The following is a 21015-nucleotide window of genomic DNA, read 5'->3' on the forward strand; positions in this document are numbered from 1 at the left end:
CATTTGGAAACCCCCCCTCTATAAATCCTGTGTTTGCCACTGATATGGATGCCAGGGAGATACAAAGGAAGTCTAATACACAGACACAGGTTCTCAACATGTCATGTGATAGCAGAGGGGGACGGTATAGCTGGGTACGCATTAAATAATTTTTGGCCCGATCCGAAGGATCTGGCCGACATATCGTCAAAATTGTCTAATGTGCACCCAATATTGCGGCCCTTGCGTGCTCCCATTTGGTCGTCAGCCGCATCGTCAGGTCGGCCCTACATGCAGCTCAACTTGAAGATGCATCTGACAACCCCATGGCAGGGGCCGACATATCAAGCGGTCAGGCACCGGATTGTCTAATGTGTACTGGCCTCCCGATATGTCAGCCCACAGGGAAATCCTCTCTGCTCACAATATCATGTGCCATGCATGTGACTGTGGTTGCCTTGGTAATCACATAACACTGTAAAATTGCAGAATTGTTAATCATTAACAACAGTCTGAAGAAACAAAACAAGTAAAAATTGACTTACTGAGCCACTTCTTATAGCCTGCAACAGTGATTTTTTTTTTAAATAGAAAAAGCTCTGCAAATAACATAAAACTAATATCTACTAGTACAAAATTATATTACTAAATGAATGCATAATCAGCTTATTTGGTAGCAGTGCACAAGATGCCGCAGCAGAATAATTAGGCAAACCCCTGTTTCTCTAAAAGTCACTGTTAGATAAGTTTTTGGGAAGCATGTAATTCTCTGACTCTTGTTTACATGGTAACTGTTTCTCCCTCTATGAACAGAAACCTTGTCTAGTTAAATTGTTGCAGCTTATGTAATTTGCTTGTCAATTAGATAATCGCACTAGCTTTAGGGGTAAAATATATCTCTTGTAGAGGGAATGCAAGGAATGCATAGAAACAATCAGGGAATGAGATGTCATAAACTAATGAGCTTTCACATAGGGGAAGAGCGGCCTATGCTTCAGGGCCATTGAGGTAGCTGTAAATTTGTCATTGACATAAAAGCTGCCACACTCTGAATTGTTGGGGAATTAAATGTGTAACAGCTGACAATAGTGTGCTATTAAATCAGAATTAAATAGTGTAATGATTCATCCATCACCAAAACACTCACATCTCCCATAGAAAAGCATTCAATGACAGATACTTGCCACAAATTAAAGTCCATGAGGTTTAACTAGTTACAGAGCTGGATAACAAGCTTACTTTAAACAATCAGAAATGCATTGTTGTTCCCAATTTATCTGCATACTTAATACTAGAGTATAATGTCACATTTTACACCTCTGTCTAAGATTATACTGTACAGTCTGTCTGCTGTATATTTTTCCACAAGCTATTTTGTGATCAAGGTCCCTTTAAGACACTAGTTGGAAAATATCACATTAGGGAGTTCATTCCACGTTGAGCAATTTGAGAGGGATGAATATCCCAAAAGAAAAGCGGATCATGTTTTCTCAAGACAGCACTACAAGAGAAACCTTTTTATTTGTTTATCTGGCTGAGTCATTTATATATCTTTTTATATTCTCTTCATACCCTATAAAGTTTTCAAACTTGAAACATCTGAAACAAGAACTTTTATCTTCCTTGCACACAAAGGAGCTCAGAGAGAGTTTGTTTTCCTGAATAACAACTGTGAATGGGTCATACCGTACTGTACTTCCCAACCTTCCAGCCCAATCTGAACAAAGCTGTTAGGATAGAGATGTAGGCAGAGGAGTAGCGTGGAACCATGGCGCCCGGAGAAAGTGCATGTCATAGTGCCCCCCTCCTTATACTGAACTGTGCCAGTGGGGTATGGCCAGCCTGCGGGGAAATACTGAAGTCAAGAGAAAAACAGCAAACAGTGGGCCTAATTCAGACCCGCTCGCGAGCGCGCTGGCAAGCGGGTCGATGTTGGCCAAGTGCGCATTTGCACGACGGAGGCAGCTCCGTTGTGCGCATGCGCGAGACCCGGATAGCGACGGGCAGGTCTCGCTACAAAGGGTGCGTGCTGTCGATGGTGATTTACAGCACGCCCCCTTTGGTGGGAGTGCCGGGGGCGTGGCTGCCCAGATGGAGGCGTTCCCATGGGAACGCCTACATCTGGGGCCGGCCCCACTGACATCACAAGTGATGTTAGTGGGAGTGCTTTTGGCTCTGATAGAGCCAAAAGCACTCCAGGGCTTGCGGCATCGAGACCCTACCACAAGGTCAAGACCATCGCGACCATCTTTTTGGCCGCTCGCTATAGCTGTGGGTGGTAACCCACAGCTATGCGAGCGGCCAGGAAGCCGCTCTAAAATTTCAGCAGGACGGCCCTGATTCAGAGCGAGCGCTCTGTCAGAGCGTCCGGCTCTGAATCAGGCCCAGTGTCAGTATCACGCTGGGCATTAAGGTCCCATTGGGCGTATGGAATGCTTTAGTTATGCACTATCTGACATTAAGGGGTAGCTCCTTTGGCACTGCTTTATTTATGTATAGCTCCTAGGATCTGACTGTATCTCCTTTGAACCATTGTTATCAGTCAATAGAGCAGATTGTATTATATATTCTGATCATTTAACTCAAATTGACAGAGTACATGTGCTAGAGTGAGATTCCACAGGGTGCACAGCTTATTACTGCAATTACTGCCCCAAGCAGCTATCACTGCAGTTTGAACACCTATGGGAAGCTCCATTCTCAGCTATGCTCCTACTTTGCAAATATACATTGCACCTATATTAATGTAAGCACTACTAACCATGTCATGTTCTGTCTACCACCATAATTATTATCCCAGGTATCTTAATAATAGTTTTAAAATCCATAACTTATTTAGAGCAAACTAACCAAGATAAAACTAACAGGCGGCCGACATACTATGTAGCGCCCCATGAATTCCGGAACTCTGGATGGCGCCCTCTGTCCATTTTGGTGCCCAGAGCTCATGCTCCACTGGAACCACCCTCGCTACTCCCCTGGATGTAGGGACAGTGCCCTCCAATTGTGACTGTCCCACCTAAAATGGAACAGTCTGTAGGAATGCCTACTGACTGTACACTTCATACTTTCAGTTAATTTTAGAAAATTTCAAAGAACTACTTTTATTCCACTTTAAGATAACAAGCTAAAGTATGCTAAATGATCATTGTTATGTAGCCCACTCTTAAGCTGGGTACACACTGACAGATACATTGGTCATCAATGGATCGGCCAATGTATCTGCTGTCCGTCGGGCAGTGTGTTCCCGCGATATGTCAGCGTTGACCGACATATCGCATTGGCTGTGCTGCACAGCCGATGGACAGACATATGTCAGCGTTGAAAGACATATCTGTCCATCGGCAGGTGTGCAGACTGCCTGTAAACACACAGCGGCAGCCGCGGGAAGGGGGTGAGACACGCCATCTGCCCGCCGGGACACACCCCCTGGTCGCCGGGACCCACAGCAAGACACAGATGATGGCCGTTCAGTGTGTATGAACGACCATCATCTGCAGATATATCTGTCAGGTGTGTACCCACCTTTAGAAATTACTTCCACTGTTCATTGTAGACTCTTTAGAACCCTCCTGCAAAGCAGCCATGTACACCTGTTGGCCTGGGAGAAATGTTCGTGCCTGCTGTGGCAGTTGTTCCCAAACTGGTTGCTGTGGCCAGTGGCGTCACAAGGGGGGTGAGACCAAAGTGCCAACTCCTCCTCAGTGACAGGAGCCAGGTGTTGCACTGTAGCATTACATGCAGCACTCGGCTCCTGACACAGTGAGGGAGCTGGCAATGTAAATAGACCTCGGGGACAGTCCACATCTCCAGTACCCCTAGATTGACTAAAACAGGGGTTCAGGCCATGCCAGTGCCATAAAATTATTTATGGCACTACTCTCCTGCCCGCACTGAGTGCTATCCAGCTGCAATAATACCATATCATGCTATGATATGGTATAATACCATACACAGTCTTTCTATATTATTGCAGCAATAACCCCCGGGGCAGTGTGAGCTCATACATGGCAGCCTATCTCCAGTGCTGCAGCTGCTGTGGGATATTAATTTACTTGTGGGGATCTAAAGGTGTAATTTTATTGACCATTTACATTTTTTTCCCATAAATGGGTGGGTAGGGGCCCCAGTGCATTGCTTTGCCCAGGGCCCACTCTGCTGTTAAGACAGCCATGACCGGCAGCTGAACTCACCGGCAAGGGTACGTGATGTGTGCTGGTAATACCTGGGTCGGGAATCGGCTGTGTTCATGGCTGCCATCAGAAATTGTGGGGCAGATAGCTGTGTGTGTTAAATAAAAGAGGATGTAACTGAAGGTGTTTGGGGAGGTGGCCAGATGGAGGAGGAGATGGTCAGGGAGGAGATAGGGGCAGCCAGGAAATGCCAGGGATAAAAGAAGACGAAGCTACAAGTGAGAATGGTTATACACAAAAAATTGATAGGCCCAAACAGCGCTCCCTGGCTTGCGGTGCCCTGTGCTGTGACATATGTTGCACCACCCTGGTTACAGCCTGAGTTTTCCTATTTACTAAGGGATACTGCCATCAATGGTAGTCATCACTTGAGTCTCCATCCTATTTAACAAGAACAGTGGCGGAACAAATGAGTAAGTTAAAAATGCTTTATTGTAAAAAATAATGTTTTTTTAATCAATAATAAAAATACATCTATTTTTATTTTTCACAATTTTTTTTTTATTAATGAATTTTTCACAAAAGTGGAATCGGAAGCCTAAATCCTGTCTTCCAGAACCACTAACTATCTCTCAGAAGGCCCACGACTGGCTGGCGATGCAGTAAGAGTCCTCTTACAACTGCCAGACAGTATTGTCGGAGAGCTGAGCAAACTTTTATTGCTAAATTGTAGCAAGCGAAGATTTTTTATTGTTGTGATAAATACTGTAGAGCCCTATAATTTCCAGATCCCTTATCTTAGAGTAAACAGTAGCACGCATCTTCCATTAATGTATTCAAATGTATTCTTTGTTTAAAACGAGAAGAATCAGTTGTTGGATGCTTATTACTGTTTCCTCAGTACACTTATGGCTAGAGAGTGTGATATGGAGATGTATAGTACTCTCTAATACAGAGAAAAAGCAAATAGCTTATGGATGATGATAATCATTGTGTGTCAATACACTGTTACTTTGTGTGCTCTTTAAATTCCATGTTCAATTCAATAATACAACTGAAACAGAAGGTATTAGATTCTATAATCCAAGTCATGTGGTGACAAACAGCAATCTGCGTGCTTGTCCTATGTAAATTTCAGATAACAGGAGTGAGACTGCTTGTGCTGTAGGAGCTGCTGCCTACACATACATCTTTTTTTTATTTAATACTTTGGCAAGGTTAATGGCATTTATAGATTTTCCTGTGTTTTCAAATGCTGCTGAGAGTAAGGACGTGCTGGCCTGATGTGTTGTAAAATGAGCCAGTTTATCTTTAGTATAACTTGTATTCGCTCAGGAGAGCTTGTTTCCTTTGGGACCCAGGAGTGACATAACTGAAGCAGATTGAAGTCGGCATTGACTAATGAAGTCTTCTGCAGGAGTCACACAAGTCAGTGGGTTGCCACACAGCAAGCACTGTGGAGAGTGAGCAACAGCAAAACTATCTTATTCCTTATTCATTTATTTATTAACCCCTCGCCTAACACACTGACCTGTACCTATAGATAGATCACAGAAATTATACTTAGATGGTGAAGAAGTTATTAAGTAATTGTTTTCCTAGTTTCTGCAATCAAGTTGAAGTTGATCGCTTATTATACCGATGTGGATCTGTAACCATGTTATGATGTCAAATCGCTTAAATATGTAATATGATCCAATAGGTCATTTTACATGTAAGCAAAGTACCACAGATATAGTTTGAGGGGCTGTGCAGAGTTAACTATATATTCTGCTGTACTGAGGCCCTGATTCAGAGCTGCTCGCTCTGACAGAGTGCTCGCTCTGAATCAGGGTCTCGTTGCTGCAAGCGCCAGAGAGATTTCAGCTCTAACAGAGACGAAATCTCTCCCACTGACATCCCACTGATGTCAGTGGGGCCGGCTGCAGACGGAGGCGTTCACATAGGAACGCCTCCGTTTGGGCAGCCACTCCCCCGGCCCGCCCACCAAAGGGGGCATGCTGTCACTCAACATCGACAGCACGCCCCCTTTTTTGCGAGACCCGGAGCGACGGAGTGCCCATCGCTATCCGGGTCTCGCGCATGCGCACTGGCCCACCATCGACCCGGCTGCGAGCATACAGCGCTTGCGACCGGGTCTGAATCAGGCCCTGAGTGCACATATGGGTATGTCCACCGATATTCTGCTGTACTGAGTGCACATATGGGTATATCTACCTATATTCTGCTGTACTGAGTGCACATATGGGTATATCCACTGATATTCTGCTGTACTGAGTGCACATATGAGTATATCTACCAATATTCTGCTGTACTGAGTGCACATATGGGTATACCCACTGATATTCTGCTGTACTGAGGGCCTGATTCGGATCCGCTCGCGAGGTAATAGCGCTCGCAAGTGGATCGATGATGGGGTACTGCGAACGCGCGCCGCGCAAGCCCCAGAGCAAGAGAAATTCTCTCACTCCGGGAATCACTACAAAAGGGGCGGCTGTCGATCAACAGCTCGCCACGTTTTGTAGCCGGGGAGGGGGGGTGGCTACACAAACGGAGGCGTCCCCGAAGGAACGCCTGCCGTTTTTGGGAGACACCACTGACATCACCAGTGATGTCAGTGGAGAGCTTCCTGCTCTGTTCGAGCAGGAAGCTCTCTGGGGCTTGCAACGGACGAGACCCTATCACAAGGGTTTCGTCACAAGCCCCGATGGTCGTGATGGTCGCAGCCATCGCGACCATCACCTGGCCGCTTGCAAAAGCAGTGGGTGGTCACCAACAGCTTAGCAAGTCGCCAGGAGGCCGCTATAAAAAAAATTCCCTGATTCAGAGCGAGCGCTCTTAAAGAGCGTCTGGCTCTGAATCAGGCCCTGAGTGCACATATGGGTATATCTACCGATATTCTGCTGTACTGAATGCACAATGGCTACAGCCAGGGGACACATATCAAAATTGCATGGAAATACATGCAATTTCAATGGGCAGTCTTGGGAGATGATTGAGAAGGTGGCTAACGGTGGTGGTGTGGTGGTTTCTAAAGACGCAGTTCCACTGACACAAAGCGGCCATAGACACACGGACGTTTTGTGCCTGCCATAGGCAGGTGCAATGTCTGATGGTGCAGCCAATGGATCCGCCGATAGTATGTCTTTGTATCGGTGGTCTCGTGCCGCGGCTAGTAGACATGTCAATAGGACACCCATAGACTGAGGCATTACCATACAGACGCACTACTGGGCATATTCCCGATATTCAGAGTTGTATGCATCTCTGCAGCTGGAAAAGCCCTGTCTGTATGCCTGGTGTCACCATTATTAGTGAGCATTCGCACCAGCTCTACCCCTGGTGCAAAAGATCCATCTGAAAACAGGCGTATTTCATTTAATAAAGCATTTTTGGACTGTTGGCATCTACTATGGCTATTGCAGAGATACATGTATTGCAGCATTCTTAAATAGGCTTCCCCATGCTTATATTGTTGAAGCTATCACTCTCGTGGTGGCTTCATAAATGTGGAGAAGCTCTGGGCCTGATTCAGACCCGGTCGCTCGCTCTGAATCAGGGCCAGGTTTTTTTTTTTTTAGAACGGCCTCCTGGCCGCTCGCATAGCTGTGGGTCACCACCCACAGCTACAGCGAGCGGCCATGATGATGGTCACGATGGTCAAGACCATCGCGACCATCGAGCTTGCGACGAGACCCTTGTGGTAGGGTCTCATTGCCGCAAGCCCCAGAGAGATTTCGGCTCTAACAGAGCCGGAATCTCTCCACTGACATCACTCGTAATGTCAGTGGGGCCGTCCCCAAATGACAGGCGTTCTCATGGGAACGCCTCCATTTGGGCAGCCACCCCCTCGGCCTGCCCACCAAAGGGGGCGAGCTGTCACTCAACATCGACAGCTCGCCCCCTTTGTTGCGAGACCCGGAGCAACGGAGTGCCCGGAGCTAGCCGGGTCTCGAGCATGCGCACGACAGAGCCGGCTCCGTCGTGTGCATGCGCTGTGGGCCACCATCGACCCGGTTGCGAGCGCTCAGTGCTTGCGACCGGGTCTGAATCAGGCCCTCTGTCTCTTGAAGATATGGAAAAAAGCCCCAAATCCATCTGAAAATGGGAGTTTTGGCTGTATTTAGGGGTTTTCTCCATATCTTTTCCATATAATAGATCCAATAGTCTTAATAAATAAATGTGACATAAACACTAATTAAGTTAATTTTACATCTAGGTACCAGCTAGAGATACTGTAAATAATGCAATCAATGTGCTAATGCATGCTAACCAGGAGCATTTCAGAATATAATTTCAATAGCAAAAACATGGATTTTCTTGGGATAGTGGTATGTTTGTTACACATCTGTAAAGGAATCATCTTACTATTTTATTCTGATGTCCTGCATCACCACACATTGCCCCTGGATTAACTACACATTTCTATAAAAAAAAAAGGATAAACACTGAGATATTGAAGACACATATGTTAATGTAAGCCTTTTCTACATTTAACTTAACCTTGTCTTCATAGGGTACATAGTGTAGCTACAGTATTTAGTGTTCCCAAACTTTCTTGAATCACAGCGCCATAGAGTATTAGCATTTTTTTCATGGCACCACTAGGAAATTCTGGAAAAAAAAGTGAAATACATTGTTTATATTAGTGTGGGGTATGTCAATGGCTTTTATCACATTGTACCATTTGTCTAAGATAATCTTGATGTGTACTCCCCTTACCAAAAAAAACTATATTTAGTGTGACAAAAACACTGGAAAGGTTGTCAAAGGGAGATATATATGCCCCAGGTTTTTAGATTATGTCTGGTAGACAGAAGCTGATTAGCAGCCTTGATTGCCAGATCACCAGTGAGAGGCTGATAAAGGGTGTGCCAGTCTCTGTAGTCAGTCTCTCACTGCCTGCGTAACAGAACAGAGGCCTGTTGAGAGACACTGTGATTACTAAATGTAAGTGCTGTGCTAAAGACTTCTGTTTTGTGAGAGGAGCATTAGGTCCCTCCACTCTGAGAGAGGGAATTGTTTTATTTAGGTAGAGCCTGACAGGCCAGGATGTACTTTTATGTTTGTGCTGCTAAAAAAACTGGCTACAGGTTCTTGTACCAAGACCCTGGACTGGCGTACTACTACTTGGCTGCTGTAACCGTTTACCCAAGGGGACAGCACCCTTACCCTGATCTTGCAACTATATATATTGAGTTTAATCTAAAAAAAAAGATGCAAGTCACTAAATGTACAATGAGCCATGTCCAGATTTCACTGAACTTTTTTCATTTTCTTTTCTTGATCTGCCCTCCTTTCCTGTAGCTTTTCTTATTAATGTTTCCTGTTGTGGAATATTAATTACAGTGAGATGCAAATTAGTTTCAGGCTAACCTGACACAGTGGTGTTAATATCAGTATTGTCAAACATATTTAGAAGAACAGTTAAACTCTTCACTTCCCGGCGCTAGATTTTTTTCTACTTAGTTTATTGTTAGACTGTTTTGAGCAGCAGGATTCTGCACCATATGGAAGCCTAACAGAGCTAAATACAATGAGCTAGATGAATGGGAAGATATCACTACAGACACACTCAATTAGTTTATAACTGTCTATTAGCTTCTGCTAGTGTCTTTGAATAAACAGCAGACTTACCTCCTCCCAACCACAAGGACCTGCTTATTCATTACACAATATTGCATTGCAGGGAGTGGTAGAAGTAATTTCAACAAATGGAATTAGTGAACTTAATAGTACAGGAACATAGTATTTTCATCATGCTAATTAAACCTTGGTCTTAAAACCACTTTAGCTTCAGTTATTATGACAAGCTAGAGACAGGAAGAAAGCACCTAGTTTTGTAAGAGTTATAATGATCTTGTACTAATCACACACCGACTACAGGTTGGAAGGCTGTTCACCAAAGATAATATAATGCTTTAGAATTCTAGTTAGCAATAAATAGTTTGGTTGCACTCATGTTATAATGTGAACACCTGTTCTTCTACTGTTCTCGGATAATGATGGTCACACATGTAACATTACCACATTTAAGTGTATTTCAGTGCAGTCCTTGTTCTCTGTGTTATAAAGTGATCAGCTGGAACACTGATGGCACTAGGGCTATTTGCCACATGTTGTTGTTTACTTAATGTTCTTGCAGTTTATATGTTCTTTTATTAGTACAGTGCAGCAGGAAAAAACAAAGTTGGCTCTAAATAAAAGTGGGGAATAGCAGAGGAGGCATATTGGCCAAAAGCTATCACAAGTGGAATTCTCCTATAAATACAATATATATATATATATATATATATAATATCCCCTCGGACCGACACTCGCTCCTTGGATCCCAACTGCTCCGGTGCCCTCCGTACCCAAAACATTCAGTTAAAACTCCATATAAACAGCGGCACTCGGAGGCTTATGCAAAAAGTAAAAAATGTGTATTCATATGACACCAACGTTTCGGGACCACTTTGTGGGATGTAATAAATCTGAGATAATTAAATTATCTATTATGCTAATTTGGCCTTTCTTGCTACATATACAAGTTCTAAGCACTTTATTTATTTAAAAGCAAATAAAAAGTAATAGTGAGGGACTTTAATAATAAATTATGCCGCCACAGTACGATTATGAATTGTACTGAAGACCATAGCAGGATAATGTTGGAAATGTAGGATAAGCTAATGTGATTGACAGAATAATATTACAAATAAGAATGCAGCAAAGAAAAGCTACTTACAAATTCTATTTAGATATGGTTTATATACCTAGGATATCAGTGAACATCAAGACATTCTGTTTCCAGAATGGGAAATATGAACAATGCAGATAAATTGCTTTGCTTTGATTACTCAGAACTAGATTATCTATATATTTCAATAATAGTGTTGAGATTAAAGGATATGTAGTATATAAAAGAATAAAGGGTGGCACAGTTTGTACAATGTCCTCCGCTAGAGATCACATATTTGTATTAATTATACCACTCTATGGTAAATTTTTACTTTATGTAGATTCAATTAGCACCAGCATATTTTTTTCAGTTAGATTCAAATTATTTCATTACATTTCCAACTTAGCTGTACTGCAGAGAATTATGGCAAGAAAGATAATTGCTTTGCTGTCTATACAGGGGCAAACATCAGTGAGATATACATCAGCGAGATATACATCAGGGTGATATACTGTACATCAGGGAGATATACATCAGGGAGATATACATAAGGGTGATATACTATATATCAGGGAGATATACATCAGGGAGATATACATAAGGATGATATACATCAGAGCGATATACATCTGGGTGATATACATCAGCAATATGTACATCAGGGAGATATACATCAATGAGTTACACATCAGGGAGATATACATCAGCAATATGTACATCAGGGACATATACATCAGTGAGATATACTGTACATCAGGGAGATATAAATCAGCAAGTTACATATCAGGGAGATATACAGTACTGTGCAAAAGTTTTAGGCAGGTATGGAAAAAATGATGCAAAGTAAGAATGCTTTCAAAAATAGAAGTGTTAATAGTTTATTTTTAACAATTAACAAAATGCAAAGTGAATGAACATAAGAGAAATCTAAATCAAATCAATATTTGGTGTGACCACCCTTCAAACCAGCATCAATTCTTCAATTCTTCTAGGTACAGTACAGTAGCACAGTTCTTGAAGGAACTCGGCAGGAAGGTTGTTCCAAACATCTTGGAGAACTAACTGTAGGCTTGCTCAATCCTTCCATCTCTTCATGTAATCCCAGACACACTCGATGATGTTGAGATCAGGGCTCTGTGGGGGCCATATCATCACTTCCAGGACTCCTTGTTCTTCTTTACACTGAAGATAGTTCTTAACAACATTGGCTGTATGTTTGGGGTCATTGTCCTGCTGCAGAATAAATTTGGAGCCAATCAGACGCCTCCCTGATGGTATTGCATGATGTATAAGTACTTGCCTGCATTTCTCAGCATTGAGAACACCATTACTCCTGATGAAATCCCCAACTCTATTTGCTGAACTGCAGCCCCAATCTTGCAAGGAACCTCAACCATGCTTCACTGTTGCCTGCAGACACTCATTATTGTACTGCTCTCCAGCCCTTCGGCGAACAAACTGCCTTCTGTTACAGCCAAATATTTAAAATTTTGACTCATCAGTCCAGAACACCTGCTGCCATTTTTCTGCACCCCAGTTCCTATGTTTTCATGCATAGTTGAGTCGCTTGGCCTTGTTTCCATGTCGAAGGTATGGCTTTTGGCTGCAATTCTTCCATGAAGACCACTTCTGGCCAGACTGCTCCGAACAGTAGATGAGTGTACAGTACATCGGTCCCACTGGTTTCTGCCATTTCTGAGCCGAAGGGCTGGAGAGCGGTAGACAATAATGCGTGTCTGCAGGTAACAGTGAAGCATGGTGGAAGTTCCTTGCAAGTTTGGGGCTGCATTTCAGCAAATGGAGTTGGGGATTTGGTCAGGATTAATGGTGTCCTCAATGCTGAGAAATACAGGCAGGCGTATGATTGGCACCAAATTTATTCTGTAGCAGGACAACGACCCCAAACATACAGCCAATTTCATTAAGAACTATCTTCAGCTTAAAAAAGAAGAAGGTGTCCTGTAAGTGATGATATGGCCCCCACAGAGCCCTGATCATCGAGTCTGTCTGGTATTACATGAAGAGACACAAGGATTTGAGCAAGCCTACATCCACAGAAGATCTGTGGTTAGTTCTCCAAGATGTCTGGAACAACATCCCTGCCGAGTTCCTTCAATTACTGTGTGCAAGTGTACCTAGAAAAATTTATGCTGTTTTGAAGGCAATGGGTGGTCACACCAAATATTGATTTGATTTAGATTTCTCTTTATTCATTCACTTTGCATTTTGTTAATTGATAAAAATAAACTATTAACACTTCAGTTATTGAAAGCATTCTTACTTTGCAGCAATTTTTCCATACCTGCCTAAAACTTTTGCACAGTACTGTATATCAGCATGATATACATCAGGGAGATATACATCAGCGTGTTACACATCAGGAAGATATACTGTACAGTATATCAGTGGTTACATATCAAGGAGATATACATCAGCACGATATACAGCAGGGAGATATACATCAGTGAGTTACACATCAGGGATATATACATCAGTGATATGTACATCAGGAAGGTATACATCAGCAAGCTATACATCAGGGAGATATACATGAGCGATTTACAAATCAGTGAGATATACATCAGTGAGATATATATCAGGGAGATATACATCAGCGATTTACACATCAGCGATTTACACATCAGAGAGATATACATCAGCGAGTTACACATCAGGGAGATATACAGTACATCAGGGAGATATACATCAGCGATTTACACATCAGGGAGATATACATCAGGGAGTTACACATCAGGGAGATATACAGTACATCCAGGAGATATACAGTACATCCGGGAGATGTACATCAGGGAGATATACATCAGCTATTTACACATCAGGGAGATATACATCAGGGAGATATACAGTACATCCGGGAGATATACATCAGGGAGATATACATTAGCGATTTACACATCAGGTAGATATACAACAGCGAGATATATATCAGGGAGATATACATTGATAAAAAGATTTTTCACAAAGTAAACATATTTCCACTTGCCCATAGAATCATTTTGTGGGGGTGAAAGCAAAAGGAGCACATATCTCAGTATGTACTGTATGTCCCATAAATGACCTAATGTCGTGTGGATAGATGTATACACTACTGTAAATACAGTAGTTTAACATTGTTTAAACTGTTAAATTTTGCATTATTTCTTATCTTTCAACTTTTTATACCATTTATAATTTACAATCATGGTTACGTTATTCCTTATATAATCATATTCAGTGATCATGTCGTCTTGGCTAGGTATAGTGTTCTTTATACGCATATCAAATCCTGCAGTGTACAGCTCTGTTTGAAATGATATATGTGACACATAAAGAAATAACAACATGAAGATATTGGAGGGCAAACAAATAAAGAAGTCCATGAATTCTATAACATTAACATTATAAGAACAGTGATATGCCCATTTACTCTGCATCTAAAGGGAGCAATGGCACTCCTTTCATCCCTTACATATATTATATCACATAACTTTGGATATACACTTTCTCACAATCAAAAACATCAAGAGAGGGCTTTCACCTAAAAGAAAGACCAAAAATTCTGTGCAAACTATTGGCACCTGCTCACCATGGTGAGTGAGACATACAGGTCTATGTACTAAGCCTTGGAGAGAGATAAAGTAGATGGAGATAAAGTACCAACAGCTCCATCAGCTGAGTGTAATAACAGTTTGCTCTCTGCCCCACTCATCCTCCCCATGTGTTCTACTCTCTCTCCCCGCACACCCTATACTGCCCCAGCCTGCCATGATCAGCATTAGAGGCCATGCACACACCCAGCACTCAATTCACTCCCTGTCACTGCCACAACCCATACCTGGACTCCAAGGACAGTCATTGGCCACAACGCCAGCTATTTTTGCATACATCCCCGCCCCTTCCCACTGATTGTAATGATGGGGGTGGAACCATGCGACAGGCAAACCGGTCTCACATTCCCCTCGGCCCAGCTGGAATCTTCCTGGTAAATTATAATACCAATTTGCCCCTGCTGCCAGTGTTAAGACTCATGTTTTGCGTGATGTTATTTCTATTTAAGAAGTGCATAGCATCTCTAAATGTATTGTGACAAAAACACTGGGAAAATTGTCAAAAGGGAAATATATGCCAAAGGGTTTTAACTTCTGTTTTGTATACAGAAGCTAATTAGCAGCCTTGATTGCCAGACCACATGTGAGAGGCTGATAAAGGGTGTGGCAGTCTCTCTAGTCAGTTGCTCACTATCTGGGGAGCAGGCTGACAGATTATTGAGATATGTACACTGCTATGGCTTTATGTAAGTGCTGTATTTAAATGCTGTTTTGTGTGAGTTGGAAATTAGGTCCTCCCACCCTTAGAGAAGTAAACGTCTGCTAAGTTAGAGCTTGACAGACTAAGATTTATTTTATGATTTTGTCTACACAAATAAAAAATAGCTGTGTGATTTTCAGCTGCAAGCAGAGTGTAGTTATTTACCCAGGAAACCGCACTCCTTAACCTGATCTTGCGACAGTATGCAATACTTATTCTATTGTTACCATTTCAAGATGACTGGCCTTGAAAAAATAATCTCTAAATTAACCCTAACAGCTCAAGGCCAGTGTCTCCATGGATTTTCCCTGCAGTGTGAGATAGTTTCCCCCAGTGTATTTCATTATAGGTTCACCTCTGAATGTGACTTTGCGTGAGTCAGCGGCATTCCAGGGACTGGGCAGCCCCCCACCACCACCACCGCCTCCACTGCAGTGAGCAGGCTGGGAGCATGGTCCATGACATGTCCGGCATCTTTTCAGGCACAAGAGTGACAGAGGTACTACTGGGGCAGCAACTGTGCTGCCACCTCGACCTGGCTCACCGGGCAGCAGTATTGGTTGCACCACCCTCGGTGTTGCCCTGGCGTGTATTTTTTGATGCATTAATGTAGTTCTTTTTTTTATTGTGACAGAGACATGTATGTATTGGCAGAGCACTAGCTAAACATATATTGTAATAATGTATTAAATTCTATATAGCTGTGGTGACTTATTGTATTTTATTCATATTTGTTTTCCAGAAAATTGGCAAAAAAACGGAAGGAGACCTTAAGCAGCACACGCCAGGAGATGACAGTGATGGTGAATTCAATGGATAAAAGCTACACTGAACAAGGCACCAACTGTGATGAAGCTTTCTCTTTTATGGACACACACAATCTAAATGGCAGATGTAAGTTATAAATGATTTTGCTTCAGCACTCTGTTTTATTTTTTACTAATGCATGGAGGAGGAAGCCATTGAAGTGAATAAGAGTGACTTTTAAGATGTTTTCCATCTCATTAACCAATCAATTTAATGGACAAAGTAGTCACTTATGGAAAATCAGTGCCTCCCGTGCTGTGCCTTAAATCACATTGTGTATTGTAATGAGCAGCCACTGATGCATCCAGGACTTTCTCTAAATAATCATAACAGGTTCGGCTCCCTGCCCTGTCAAAGCACAGACTACAGCTGAGTGCTTGATGTACTGTCTTTATTTTATGCTGTGAATTCTTTTTATTTTGCTCTTTTAAGTATGACATTTTTGTTCTCGTCAGTCTGAGTCTCTGAAGTGAACCTGTCATCTGCACACAGTGAAAGTAGATATTTATTGGCTGAACCAGTATTCAGCCTATCAATTCACATTAGGAGATAGTGACATCACTTAGGCACAAGGTGCAGGCAATTGCTCTCCACTGTGCCTTGAAATATAAATAAGTTGTATGTTAAATTGCTGGCTAGAGACAACAATTGGCCAGTTTGATCACCATAAATTATTCTGCCCAATCAAAAATTCTATCAGAAATTGTCTCAGCAATCAGATGTCATCAGGAGAATAAAATACACTGGACCCCGCTCCCTTGTATTTTGCCACTTTTCCCGATTGCCAGGTTTAGAGACCATTCACAAATTTTCATCTTGAGATTACATAGGTTGTACTTGATGACTCTAGGGGTTATGTAATATGGTCCGAGTTTTCAGAAGCTGCACAGTTCTGGCGATCGCGGCTGCAGGTTTAAAGCAGGAAAAATTTAACAGGCAAAGCCAGGCTGTTTTTGCCATTGAAATGATTGCCGCTTTAAATCTGCATGCATTTCAGATGAATTCTCTATTGTTGTAATTAACAATAGGCATTGGTATGATATAAAAACAAAAAGGCTTACTTTGCTCACTGTTAGTAACTTGACATCTCTCTATTGCATTTACAGCGGTGTCATCGCCATCTTCATTCACAATGAAAACAAACACACTAAGTACAACTGTGCCTAATTCTTACTATCCAGGTAAGCAAGATACAGAAGTGGTGCTCTGCCCACAGTGCTCTTTCATGGTATTTTCCAAAGAGATCAACATATAGAAATCCATGAAAATTGTTGTGTCTTACAGTTGTGTCATTTCTGCTTTGAGCTGATATTGCGGTACACTGTTACAATAATCATTTGAAGCAGGATTCTTTCAGCCAAATAGTACAATTTAATCAGCAACCTCCTCACTCTTGTAGTTCAATAGAATTCACTGCATCAGCTTGACAGGGTCTTCTGCCCACGCTGTCAGCTCAGGTGATGTGACATCCAAACCTCACTCCACATCCCAATTCACTTGTTGTCTATGCAGGGAAAGTATCTGATGCTGCTCTTGTGGGGTGTGCTCACAAACTGCATTGTAATTGGTACTATTTGACTAGAAGTAAAAAATTTTTAATATTTTATTTTAAAGTTATGTTTTTAACACACATTTCACATAAATAAAAAAATTAGTTATTTATTTTTAGGTCCAGGATAGCTGCGATGTTTAGTTTTGATTTTCTTTTTTCTGTCTGTGCGGCTATGGTGAGATGCTAGCGCTACTCAAGGTGAAAGGTGCCTCTGTATAAAAACAAACTTCGTATATGAAATGATTTTCATAAAAATAAATTGCAAAAATGTTCTGATCATGCATACTTGTCATTATATATGCTGCAAAATGACCCCAATAAATTAAGATAATTTGTATATGGTCTACAGCAGGCAACTTGTGCTGTGGAACTACACATCCCAGAATGCCCTGCCACAGTTTTGTTGTTAGGGCATTCTAAAACTGTGGCAGGGCATGCTGGTTCCACAGTAGCTGAAGTGCCACAGGTTGCCTACTCCTGGTCTACAGGAAAATATATGCTTCTGTTTTTGTTTTGTATGGCTCACCCCTCTGTGGGTATTCATTATAAAATGCTCCTTATAAGTCTCCAATGTACCCTTGTGTCCATGTGAAACCAAGAGCCACAGGTGTGTGTAATGTTACCTGTGATAACCAGAATATTGCAAAATTTCCGCCGCTTTAGAAATTGGTTTTAATTGTAAAACAACAAGATATATTACTGTGTCCATCACATTAGCTTAAGGCTTATACAGTACCTCTCTATTAGTTCTACTCTTACTACTTCCTCTTAGTTGTGGCTCTCTGTGTTCTATGTTAGCTTGTGCCTGGAAGTCTGCTAAGATGTATGCTGGAGTCTGTGTATAGGTGTGTATGTAGCCGCAAATGTATATGTGCCAATAGTGAGGCAACAGCTGTCGCAGGCAGCAGCCTTAGCAGGGTCAACAATATATAAGTAATTTATTAAAAGAAATGTTCTCAATCCAGAAATATAAACTAATGGTATTACGTTGTCGGTGGGTCAAATAATGATAGCAGATTGCAGTATATGTCTATTATAAATTGTCTATTATAAAGTGCCCACAACACAGAAATATTTCTGTCAGTTGTATAGGGGATTAGAAGGAGATTATTTCAGTTATTGTATCTGGCAACAGAATTTTTGGGCACAGCCCTGTACATCTAATATTAAGGGCCGGATTCAATTAGCCGTGATAAACCGCGTTTGTGCGATAACTTCGCACAAGTGAAAACTTTTGCACAAATGCAGATTATCGTGTGTTTTATGCAATCACATTAGCCGCGGCTTTTCAGAGGTGCGAAATCTCCATAGGCAAAAGCCGCAAAAAGTTTTCACCATCTCAGAGCAGGCCATAAGTTGTGCAAAATCTCTATTTTTTGGCCAAAGATGTCGGGACTTGGTTCAGTACCTTTTGGATACCCCCTTAATGACTAATTAGGTAAAATACATTTTTCATTTGCTTAATTTGGCCAATAATGAAATGTAATTTTAATGGTGAAAATGTGTAAAGTGTTGGAAAATGGGTTTAAAGTAGTAGGGTAGTTATTTTGGGGGACTGTCTGGATGGAACTGGTGCTTTTGGGATTGCAGGTGCAAGTGACAGGTGTATTTTTTTTTTTAAATTTAAAATGCACTTTTATGACACAAAAACATACTTACACCAATTTTAATGTAGCCCCAATTTAAATACAGCATTTATTTTTCCCTAAAATATATTGCTGCCTATAATTTTTTCACTGTTACAGAAATTAAAAACCCCAAACCCTTGGATTGTGGTCACTAAAGCAATTCTACACTATTAACCTATCTTAATTTGACTTTTTTGGGCTACAGGCAGACTTTCCAATTTTCACCTTCACCTTTTGCCACTAACGGCAAGAACATTTTTCGGCGAATGCTGCGCGAAAACCAGCAGACACGAAAGAGGCAAAAAGTGACACATTTAGACGAACAGTGTGAATAGTTTACACATGCGAAAAGTTAACGTTTTCGCGGCTAATTGATTTCCCCCCTTAGGGCCATATTCGATTAGATGCGAAAAGCTGTTTTCCGCGGAAAAGTATCGTGGATGACTTCATTTCACCAGGCGAAAACTTATCCCCGTATTCAATTCCAAAGGGTTTCCGCGTACGCGAAAAATCAATGCAATGTAACAGGCGGAAAAGATTCGCCTATAGGTGGTGAAAGAAAGTTCCAAATTGCGGTTTTGGGATGCAACTTAGGGAAACCACTCAGCACCCTTGGGACGGCCCCCCAAAGCATAACTGTGTAAACCAAAAAAAAAAATGAGGAACACATCAAAAATGACTTTGAAAAAGGAGGTGAAGAATGTCAAAGTTGGGGTACAAATATAAAAAGTAGCGAAATAGACTACTGGGGGTCCCCAAGTATGGAGGTGTTTTTGGAATTGCAGGACCTTGCAGCAGGTGCATTTTTCACATTGTATAAAACTTTACTTTAGAGACTTTAAAATATGCTTGCACCCATTTCCATGTACCCCAAATTTGACAGGACTACTTATTTTCAACCAAAAAAAACCGCTTAATGCTATTCTTCACCACTTGTGCAAAGACACTAATTAGAGGCAATAGACAGCACTTAAGTACCCCAAATAGCTTCAGTAGGGCTATTCAGGGACATCTATATTGGTCCCCAATGTTAATGCATCTTTTGGGGGGTGTCAGGCTGATTTCCCCGTTTTTGCCAGCACTTTCCGCCTATTCCGACATCTCGGCTTGCCGTTTTCGCATCCTTTTGAATTGAATAGGGCGAATAGCGGGGCGCGGACGATAAATTTCCACGTCCAAAACACACGATGTAGGCGGAAACTACTGTAGATTCTGCCGGCGGCGAAAATATCACGGCTAATTGAATACGACCCTTAGTGTCTATCATATTTGTATGGTTTTCATTGTGTTATTAATGTATCTTTTCCTGCAGTCCTATGTTTATTATTATAATAATATATATCAAAATGTTGTAACTTTGCATCCATCCTAATGTGGTAGAACAAAAAAGAATTACTGTAATCTGGAAATTTTTGGTCTATTGTATGGAATACAATGTGAAGAAGGTGTCTCACTCCAGTAATAATGGGGTCTATTTACTAAGGCTTGGATTGCGATACAGTGGACAGAGATGAAGTAACAGCCACCAGCTCCTAACTGTCATTTTTCAAACACAGCCTGTGACATGGCAGTTAGGAGCTGATTGGCTGGTACCTTATCTCCGTTCACTTTATCTCCACCCAAGACCTAGGGGTCTATTTACCAAGCAGTATTAGGAGACAGAGTGAAAAGTGATAAGAAAGTGATAAGGTTCCAGCCAATCAGCTCCCAACTGTCATCTCAGAGGCTATATTTGAAAAACGACAGTTGGGAGCTGATTGGCTGGCACCTTATCACTTTCTTGTTACTTTTCAATTTGTCTCCTAACACTGCTTAGTAAATAGACCCCAATGTGCTGTAATAGTACTTTAATATTTACCCCCATCCCCGAAATTCACATACAGTATATTATTTAGGTCTCTATTGTGATACATTATGTACTTTTGTGGCAAGGTTTGATCACAGTAA

The 21015-nt window shown here is 41.8% G+C and overlaps 1 protein-coding gene across 6 annotated transcripts in view; it reads left to right on the forward strand.

The window, feature by feature from the left end:
- The window catches only part of PTPRM (protein tyrosine phosphatase receptor type M), a 900933-nt gene that overhangs the window by 695438 nt on the left and 184480 nt on the right, over window positions 1-21015 (forward strand). For all 6 annotated transcript variants that reach the window (XM_088469672.1, XM_088469673.1, XM_088469674.1 and 3 more), the window contains 2 exons: window positions 15824-15975; window positions 16995-17069. In XM_088469672.1, coding sequence (XP_088325798.1) covers window positions 15824-15975; window positions 16995-17069 — 227 coding nt within the window. The remainder of the gene's footprint in view (window positions 1-15823; window positions 15976-16994; window positions 17070-21015) is intronic.

Source organism: Taudactylus pleione, unplaced genomic scaffold, assembly GCF_031769625.1.
Source record: "Taudactylus pleione unplaced genomic scaffold, aTauple2 ptg000093l, whole genome shotgun sequence".
NCBI lineage: Eukaryota > Metazoa > Chordata > Amphibia > Anura > Myobatrachidae > Taudactylus > Taudactylus pleione.